General features: G+C 24.6%; 1 protein-coding gene across 1 annotated transcript; it reads right to left on the bottom strand.

Moving 5' to 3' along the window:
* Nucleotides 1-6,021: 6,021 nt before the first annotated feature.
* On the bottom strand, nucleotides 6,022-10,874 carry LOC114127161 (protein cornichon-like). The gene is made up of 5 exons (XM_027991310.2): nucleotides 10,342-10,874; nucleotides 9,447-9,515; nucleotides 7,428-7,540; nucleotides 7,192-7,335; nucleotides 6,022-7,120 (listed from the first exon to the last, which is right to left on the bottom strand). Exons 1-5 carry the CDS (start codon nucleotides 10,420-10,422, stop codon nucleotides 7,093-7,095), a joined length of 435 nt encoding a protein of 144 aa, XP_027847111.1. The 5' UTR covers nucleotides 10,423-10,874; the 3' UTR covers nucleotides 6,022-7,092.
* Nucleotides 10,875-11,111: the final 237 nt, after the last annotated feature.

Here is an 11,111-nt window from a genome sequence, read left to right as displayed (position 1 = left end):
AAAGTAGGTATACATTATATGTGTAATATTTTCATTGATGGGACAAGCTTTAACACTCGAAACTGAAATGTTTGTATTTCTACTTGATTCTTATACCTTCTAATCTCATGGAATGTGGATATCCGGGTGGAAGAAGGGTGATAAAGGCCCACGCGAGTTTGTGAATTATGAGTAAGATCAAGATACATAGGTCAAAAAATATCGGTCCTCTTGGGAATGTTTTCAAGCTACGTGCCTGGGCTTTTAAATAAGTAAGGGGCCACAGTTACGAATATCAAAAATTCTACTTGTGATATAAAAAATAAAATAAATAATAAAGGTTAGGTACCTAGCCACAAAAAAACAGCAGTGCTTTTTCTTTGAAGTGTGTATAAATCTAATCACCATCAAAATATATACCTATACAGGAATAGTTGTCAGAGTAATTGAATTGGCTCCCAAATAAAGGTATAGGTAATCAATATTTTTCTCCTTAAATGTAACACTGAACAAGCTCTTAAATTATGACAAACTAGTTGAATCTCAACAATTTTATAAATACGTTACTTACAAATTACAATATGGTATTTAAAAAAAGTTACAGCACAAATCATCACGTTTGAATATAATAATACAAAAACGAAGAATAAAAAATCAGGAAAAATCAGAATACAAGCTTCACATGTTGCCAAAAAAATGTTTTAAAAAATAAAGTAAATTACATTATAAAAATTTTATGTTAATACAACAAATATATATTATAGGTATATATATTTGTTAGTTAATATCTAAATAGTGAAATTATAATGCTGAATATGATTTTGATTTTTTAAAATTTGTGTCTTAACTAAAATTTATTTCTTTCCGTTATCTAAATTTGATCACACAAAAGCTTCCTACAAGCTACAATTATTATAATATCTGCACGAACACTTAGCTATATTATAATACGATTAAGACCAATACTTTTCTTCTTTTAAAATTAAACTTTTTTGGCCAATTAAATTCACAGTGCTTTTTTGAAGACCAGTTGTTAAATTATATTATTTTATGATTTTAGAAGATAATTCAAAAAGACAATTCGTCAAAATCATGAATATTTGCAAATCATTTTGTAATTAACATATAAAAAAAATGTTGTATAAGTAGCTAAGAATTGAAAATTGAATACAAGATTTTCCATGAGTTTGGCTTATGATAATTATAAAAGAACTTGAACTTTGCCGATTAGAAATATGTGATCTTTAGTTTACATTTTTACGATATCCAAAATTCACTCGTAAAATAACGATTTATTACCAAATAATTTTTTGATTTTTACTATAGGTAGTTAAAAATACTCTAGTCGTAGAAACTTGAAACATACATCCCAGTTGTTTAAATCGGGATTGTCATCTGTACATCATGATTTAATTTTGGGGTATTCAGGTTATTAAAACATAAATCACCTTTTTGCCATCCATTAGAAAATAATACATTCTAGGTAGAAAAATCGTCTCCGTTCAGAATCGTTTTTCGTGTACAATAATGCAATGATACTATTATTTCATTTAAATTGTATAGTGACTTATTATATATCCGAGGTCCACTCGATATCTATACTGTATAGTGGAACGTTACCCACTTGATTTAATTTTATTGATACTATTTCGACAAAATTAAATAATAAACTACATTATTAATATATATTATTATACTATGCTGTTATATGTGTATATTACACTAGCTACTTTAATTACTATTATATAGTGAAGACACGATGAGCCCAATCAATGTCAGTAATCCGATTATTTATCATTATTGCAATTTAGTATGTCTACACAACTACATACATAAATAAAAAATTACAGTTGCTATACTGCGATACAATTATTCTGTGCAATTTTATCCATATTTTTTTAAAATACATAAAATAGTTCACTTGGTAGGTAGCTATTATTATAGATAGTAATAATAAGTATACATAAGTACACCTTACGACTTACATACTTAGTAAATATTATTTCCATATTATTATGTAGATATTATATAAGAAAGAATAATTTATAGAGGTGGGTTAGCATAAAAAATGTAAAACAAAAACAGTATTGTAATAATACTATTTATTATTCTTTTATATTGTATACAATTACCATAATGTAATGTACCTATACAATATTTAAACTGGAAAAAATGTTAAAAAAAAATAATAATAGATAATTAGTTTTACTCATTCAGACCATCTCTCAATGTAAATTTCTATCATAGCGTGTCGCGTGGATAAACTATTATTTCAGGCAATAAACAATAATTATGGAAGTTAATTAAATTAATTTAATTAATTAAATCTCTTTTTATTTTTTCGTAAAGGATATAAGTAGGTACTTTAAGAAATCCAAATACAGAAGTAGCAAAATATTTTTTTAGAGATGAGAAGTTACCCTCTTACTTGGTAATAATAAGAATCAGTTAATTTTATTTGAAATTAACAATTTATTATTTCGCAATTCTATTTTTTTTTATTTTTACTTTTTTTTTTGTAATAGCATCTTCAGAATTCAAATGATATATCATTAGACATTTTATTTCTAAAAGATAATCCTTATTTATTAAGCCATCTGGAGAAGCAGTTAAAAACGGTAATTAATTATCAATAATAATTAATCCTGTTGATCTTACAGGTTTATTTAAAATGTGTTAGAAAACGCTGACTTCTCATTTTCCTCTTATTGTATCATATATTTTGTTGAGTCGTTGCTAAAAAAAAAGTTGTATAAAATATTTAATACAGACTTGGCTCGTTACGTTTTAGACCCAAGTTTATATATTTTCCAAACTCAGAGGCGGTCAATCTATTTTTGTTATGTAAATTCTACTCTATTCTTTAATTTTGTATTTAAAATTAAAATGTATATTATGATAAGTAAATTATTTTATTTAAATAATATAACATGATTTATATAAGTTTTTCAATTTGTTCGATTAGGATTAAATTAATTGACGTTTACTTCTCTGATTACTATTTGAACTCAATCTTGAAATACATTTTTTAGTACATGGACCATATATAGGACTATATTTTGAAATATTTTTATGTAAAAAATGCAAACGTCTAAGTCCTACATTGAAAAATGTTAATGCAGCGCAGTGGCGCAACCAGGATTTATTCAAGGGGGGGGGGGGGTCCAGGAAAATTTTTTATTTATTATATATTGTTTTTCTGTTCTCTTCTTGAGTATATACTATATACATTATAAATATATTTCATAACTCGATAAATACAATTATATTATTATACCAACTCTAATAATAATTATAATCAATACATTTTGATGAAAACTTTTGGGTAACTTTAAAAATATAAAATAAAAATAAATACTATGGCATGATCCAAAGGGGGGGGGGGGGTCCGGACCCGGGGTCCACCCCCCTGGTTGCGCCACTGATGCAGCGTTGAACCGTAAATTATTTAATTATATGATCCACGAAGATATCGTATGATATATCTTGATGATCTATTATTTTTTCTATGCTTTACAGTTTCTATTATTCTACACCTATAAGTCTGAGTTTTTAATTTATTTACGTTATCGCAAAATATATAGGTAGTAGGAACATTTAATTTTTTCTATTACAAAATTATCCTCATACGGTTTATAGCTAAGTGTAGTCTTTTCATCACACTACTATCTCCGTCCCTAGAAATTAAAATGTGTGGTTGAAAATCGATCACATTTTTAACGCTCAAAATGTATTTTATAATACTTATTATTGATTTCATTTTTTTTTTTCATATTATTTATTGACACCAAATTTATACAAAAATAATAAGTACATTTATTTATTATTTTTAGTTTTAAATACGAATTCTTCTGTTGTAAATAGTGTAAAAATAAACCAATTTAAATAATTACCTATAAGTTGAAAGTATATCAGATTATGTTATTAATACCTTTAAAACCTTCAGCTTTTGGCAATAATATTTGATTCCATAGCGGTCGAAGACAAGTTTCAATTTTAAAATTAAAAGTGTTCTTTAGGATCCGTATTAATTTTAGATGCTCTCTAACGAATACAACAATACTAATTTCTTACGTGAATGAACAAAACTTTTATTGTATTAACTATGCAAGCCTACAAATATTTAAATAAAGATAATTTAATTGATCGCACTATTTTTAAACTTATCATAAAAATAAGGTTAAATTGTATTTAGAAAATAACGTTGTTTATGTATATTTTACTGTTATGAATAGACAAAAACTAATCAGTAAAAATTATCTAAATTGCTAAAAAAATGCCTCGGGTAGGTACTTTTTATTTTATAACAAAAAATAATCAGTTTTTAATAATTTTTAGATTGGTTTTCGTTTAAATTTGATACAATAATGGATACGAGTATTACGATTACTTCTCCTAAAAAACATTACTTTAAAATACGTAAAAAAAATAAATAAATAAATACACATAATATGTGTAAAAAAATATGTTTTTTACTTCACTCAGAATATAAAATTATAGGAGACGGTTTATTCATTTTCAAGTGTTATTATAAGTTTTAATTTTACTGTAATATTAAATAAATTATTTACTTACAAATAAAAATTGCATTGTATTTCGTTTTGTAAGAGCGTTTAGATCAAGCAATCACTGCTACATTGGTATACCATTGGCATCAATTTCATTGTTTTGAATGGCAATCTTTACTTCTTCTCAACAAATGTCATTAAAATATATGCAGCAATTTCGTTGTACAATAATTGGTATTTATTATTAGACAACAATTATGTTGATAATATATTATAAAATAATACTAGTTACTAATACTTTATTATTACCTATATAGTATTATACTATATAATATCACCAATGATATGTTCCCAATTCTCCTAACTGCGCAAATCGAATAAACAATTTACAAATTAGTAATTATAAAGTGAGAAAAATCATCTGTATGATTAATTGAGAAAAAATATCTTGAATTGAATCACAATCTGTGATATACCTATTAGATATATTATAAATTATAATATTTTTATTATTAATTAATTAATTATAATTATTTTATTTTTGATTAAATCATCCGCTAAAGAATTTACCAAACCAAGGGTGATCTTATTTGATAACAGAAATTTAAGTATTTTAAATAAATAAAATTTTAATAATTAATTTTCAGTAACGGAAAATAAGATAATCTTAATATTGTATTGTAGATATATGTTAGAAATAGTATATATTTGTTAATTCGATTTTTTAACATTTTATTTGTTATTGAGTCGTTTATAGGTAAAGGGTTTACAAACAGGTAATCTTTTAGTTTATAGTTATTTTTATTTAGAATATTTGAATATAAGCAGATGTTACTATTATAAGGATTATGTCATAAGGGATTTTAATTTCTTGTTTATGCCCTCACAAGCTTATAATGTTTATAACACTAGTAAAATGTTAAGTGAAAAATTTAGTGATTTAGATAATATGATCTCAGTTACCAAAATGTATATTATTGTCAGAACTTTAAACAAGAACAATTATTTATCTAATATAGCCTTGGAGAAAAATGTTGTTGTCAGTCATATATTAATATGTTAATTATTATTGAGGGTAACGCAGTTGGTTAGAAATTGTCGTAGAATCGATAGTCATTTAAAAAAGGTGTGAAACTGGTTACAGACCCATCAAAAGGAAATATCCCAACAACTATCATTATCATTAATTATCACTAATCCGGGCTTATTTTATTATAAGAATATATGTTAATATAATTGGAAGCCAAAGTTGGATGAAATTAAAGATAGATTATTATTATTTTTTCGTATGACTTAAATATAACATTTACCATTTAACACAACACCACAGTACAAAATTTAAAAAATAAAGTAATAAAATGTATTATATAATTAGGCAATTAAGTAAATTAAATAAAACATTTAATACAATAATACAGTACTTATTAGTTATTACCAATGCCATGTATTTAAGATATCAGTAATAGTAATAACTAATAACTAAGATATTTTTGATCAAAACAATTTATTTAAAATTAAACACACAAAGGTATTTCAATATACAAGTATAGATAGGATTCACAGAGACATTAGGTAAGATTTGTAAGTAAAATATTACTATTACTATTCAGATAATAAAAAGTTTCTCTAATTTTAATTATTTCCATAATTTACATTTTTGATAATTTATTTATGTTGAATATTATATTATTTTACTGTACAACAAAATTAATTTATGACATCAATAATGTTAGGATTACTTACTTACTAATAGTTATTTTTATATATTTAGATGACATAAAATATTGAAACGGTTATACCACAATTACTTCTAGAGAAATATTTATGGTTATCAACTTACGCATAAAAATTATTTCTAAAATTCTATACACCTACATATCAAAACTCAGTAAAATTGTATAAGTTAACTTAAACTATTACCTTTCATACAAATATACATTTATAAAATATAAATTATGAGTAATGACTATTATTACAGTACTAATTTGTTATCCTTATAAAGTTGTAAACACTAAAAAAAAAAAATCAGACTGCCATTAAAAATAGTATAAATAGTATTTATAAAAAAAATAATGAATTTAAAAATTTCCATTTATAACTAGTTGTAAGAATTAATGTTAAGTCTACATTTATTAAATAAATTGTAATATTATTGTGAGAAATATAATTTTGTTATCATCAGATTAATATATACTGTGGACTTACTCTTGTATTAAATTATATCAAAGGAAAATACTACTATTATATAAGTAGAAAGGCAACAAAATGAATAAATACTATTATTTATTTTTCCTTACATACCAATAATATACACAGTAACATAACTATTTTTATATCTATTAAAAAAAATTAAATATTGTAAATATAAAATATTTTACAATACATATTATAAAAACATTTTTTATAAAATATTACATTTTTTTCCAGTTTTTTTTTTTATGTTACCAAATGCAAAAAAACAAATTAAAAATTGTGCTATTATGTAGTTATATCCTGTTAATTTTCTATGAAGTATATAAATACACTGAGGTAGACTTAAATAAAAAATTGCACCTATGAAAAATGAACAAGTATGTACAAAATCATTGGTAAAAGCGACTTTGGTTTAAACTGTTATCAATGCTCGTATCATTCTGAAAAAATCAATTCATACATATTGATATTACTACATCTATTTTTATAAACAAACAAATCAGTTATTTACCCATATAAGTAATAGAAAAACGAAAACAGATAAAATGCTAATTTTATCCAACCTTCACGTTGATATTTATACAATTTATCAGCATTCATAATACTTGTAGGATCATAAAGACCAAAACCAGACATAACTGGTCTGTTTTGATACCTATTAAAAGAAAAAAAATTAGTACTTTTAAAAAAACAACACTACAGTTAAAATATAGTATATTTATGATACTTTTTTAAAAATATTATTACTTTTTTATATGATAAGCCATTAATGGTATATTAATAGCCAATGAAATAAACTGGCCTCCAAACAAAAATAAAAGATTGAAGAAGAAGTGTAGCATATACTCAGGAATCACTAACTATAATTAAAAAGTAAATAGTTTTAAACTTTTTTAACAATATTATAGTAAAAATTATGAAAAAAACTAACTATAAAAAATGTACACTACATATTGAATATATATTAGGCTGGACAAGTTATGATTAACTTAAAAGCTAGTAGCTACTATATTCTGTTCAGGTTAAGAGTGCCCAAACCCCTATGCATACTGAGCCGCCGACAGCTGTCAGACCCCCAGTCAACATCAGACGCCCTGTGATTGATCGGAATTGCACGATATATGCGATACATGCACAAACAGAACTAGTTTTGTCCGAGAAACTGGGCACTTTAAACCTGAACAGAGTATATTATTAAATTTTTTAATGAAATTCAAGTCGTTCTAATTCTTATTTCTTATTTTTTTAATTATAAAATGTATAAACTTAAAACAAAAAATGCAGTTATAATTTTTCTTGAACAAATAATCCATTAAATATGTAACTTTTAAGTACGAACTTAAATGCAAAGTTAAGTACCAACTATTGATCAAAATTTTTGTATTTAATTTTCTCTAAAATATTTTCTTAAAAATTTCTAGAATGGTAATTTTGTATTATTTAAAATGGTAAATGGATATTTTATAGCTGTCAATAAATTGAGTTTGTGAATATTTTATACCCAATGAATATCAAGATAGATAGGGCATTTGATCCACAGGAGTTTTTAGACAAAGGACGTTTGGTCCAAGGTATTTTTATTATAGGATGTTGGATTCTATCCAATTTTTAAATCATTACTAATATTAATTAATACATTTTTTTTCAAGTTTATTATTTCATTAACAATTAATTTACATTCATAGGTATTTTTAATACGCAATTTTATACTTAAATGTCAATAATATAAAATTGTTCTTAGTTTTTTTTTATCAAAGACTATTTGATTGACTATTTACATTTGTAAACTCAATTTTTTGAAGGAGATGAAAGTCATAGACTAAACATACTAGAAAATTGTATCTATGTTAACAATTGATTATGGAACTAAAATAAACAAGAACAATCTACCTAAATAATATAAATACAAAACTGAAACATAATTATTTATTATTATTATTGTACTTATAATAAAGAATAAAATCGTTCAGATTAAAATTTTGAATTTCTATAATATTATAAGTGTTTTTTTTTTTATCATACACATTACACAAGAATCATACACAGAGCTGTGCCGTTAAGATTTAGCGCCCGGGGCAAAATTAAAAATATTAGCCCCCTTATATTCAAAAAAAAATTTTTTGGCGCCCCCTTTAAACAGTTTAAACCATGCGCCCGGGGCACATACCCCCTAGGCCCTCCCCACGGCACGGCTCTGATCATACAGGTAATTATTGTCAGCTGAAAATGTATTAAAATGAAAACTAGGTAACCATTCTTTACATTCAACAACATTTAACATTTTTTTTACATTATGACCATATTTATTTAGAAACATTAATCTAATTTAATTTACAAAAGGTACGTAAATATTCAAAACTACACAATCACATAAGTATTAATACTAAATCTGTGTTACCATAATAATATCATCATATACTTATTTATTTAAAATAAATTAATAACCATAAGTTATTAATAGCCATGATTTTGTACACAATATACATATTACTTTTGAATTGTTAATGTATGTCAATAATAATTGTAGAGCATATTTTTATTACTTCTATCATTCTTCATGTTTTGTATAACAAAATGTATACTTAGATAAATCAATATAATTAAAAATTAAGGTAGGTACATAGTTAAATATTTTCTTACCTATTTATTTTATACTTAGGGCCATTCTTATGATGTCCGGTTAACTCATGATAAATTATTCCGGTTAATGTTATCAGGCACTAACTGAACATTGTAAGAACAGTCCTAAGTTTAGTTTATACTCACTGGATTTAGACTGTTACATTGATCTATAGGATTTTTGCTATCAGTTTTAAGTTCATCAAATGCAATAATCTAAAACAAAAATAATTTTAATTAATTAATTTGTGTTTAATTTCATTAAATGGCCTATAATATAATACTATATATATTCTTTAAACATATCTAATATTATAATCAGGTCAAAACTAATATTTAATAAGAACTGTTAAAATAGATGCAGGTTTTTACTGTAGATAAATGTAAAAGACGAAACTATACCTACTCTGTTCAGAGTTCAAACAAAACACTTTGAACCCCATAGATTCGTTACTACTACCGGTAAACAGATTGCTGCCTTTACTCACCTGTCATTATCTACCAACAAAAGTAAATACAGATTTGGACACTTATTCTAATTATTCTGAATGATCTATATGATAAATAATGACCAATAGAAAGCATATATAACATAGAATATTTACAATCGGATAAGACATATTGAGTTTTGTTAATCCAAGTAATGGAGCAGATAAATAATTAAAATATTTTACATTTTTATTGAAACTTTTTTTTTTAACGAATGACAATAGGTAAGTGGGGATAACCTGAGAAAAAATTATCATTAGAACTAGAAGAGGAATAGTATGAGATCTTTATTTAATCACAAAATATGTTTGATGAATTTCTTGATATCATATAACTTTGCTATGTATATTTACACATTTTTACCTAATTAAATACTATATCTGTAGATCAATTACTACACACTTTTTTATCAGTAGATTTCAAACACTACTAGTATATATTTTAGCTTTAAACAGTAAAGGTAATAGTTAACTAGGTACCTACCAAGTAAAATAACTAATAGGTACCTAATTATTATTTATTTCTAAGTATATTACATTATTACAGTACTTACGTGGAATATCGAAAAAAAAATTAAAAATGCATCTGATATCATGGCCACGATATAAGTAAATGCTGAGAACGTGAAAGACATTGTAGTAGTTTGTTGTACTTGGTTAATTTAAAAGCAAAAAAGTCAGTAAACAAATCAATCTAAAATATAACTATAGACAAGTATTCTAGAAATACTATTAATACAAAGAATATCAGTTTATTTATTTGGCGACAATGATCACTCCCATTTACACAAAAAAAAAAAATAAATAAATAATTGTACTAAGATAATGATAGTTTAAATGTTCGATTGGTTAGATCTCTGGCTAGTCGAAATCATATCGAAATATACATAATAATTACTGTGATAGATATAATATTACATAAACATTTAAAACGATGTTATAACTTATATTACAATATTGAAAATTAAATTAATAAACAAATAAGAATGATGATAAAATATTATGCGTACATTTTAAAATATTATATAATAGGGCTAGTCCGTCGAGACTACTCGAGACTCGATTCGTAAATATCCGTAATCGTTTATCGTATTAAGATAATCGTTACCTATACAATTGTATTGTTGATAACAGCCGAGTGCTAGCGATAACAGCTTTGGCGATTGGGCATGGTTCGATATGGAGCTTAGCTTATATACATGCAAATTACAAATTACAATAAACTCTACGTTCAACACGTCTTCAACAGTAGGTGGATACCTGCGTAGTACGTGGATAACAAAACATATTTTGCAGCCTCTAATAAAGTATTATAATATAAAAA

This window comes from Aphis gossypii, chromosome X, assembly GCF_020184175.1.
Source record: "Aphis gossypii isolate Hap1 chromosome X, ASM2018417v2, whole genome shotgun sequence".
NCBI classification, from domain to species: domain Eukaryota; kingdom Metazoa; phylum Arthropoda; class Insecta; order Hemiptera; family Aphididae; genus Aphis; species Aphis gossypii.
Note: the sequence above shows the minus strand (reverse complement) of the source record. Positions and strands in the feature narration are given on the sequence as shown.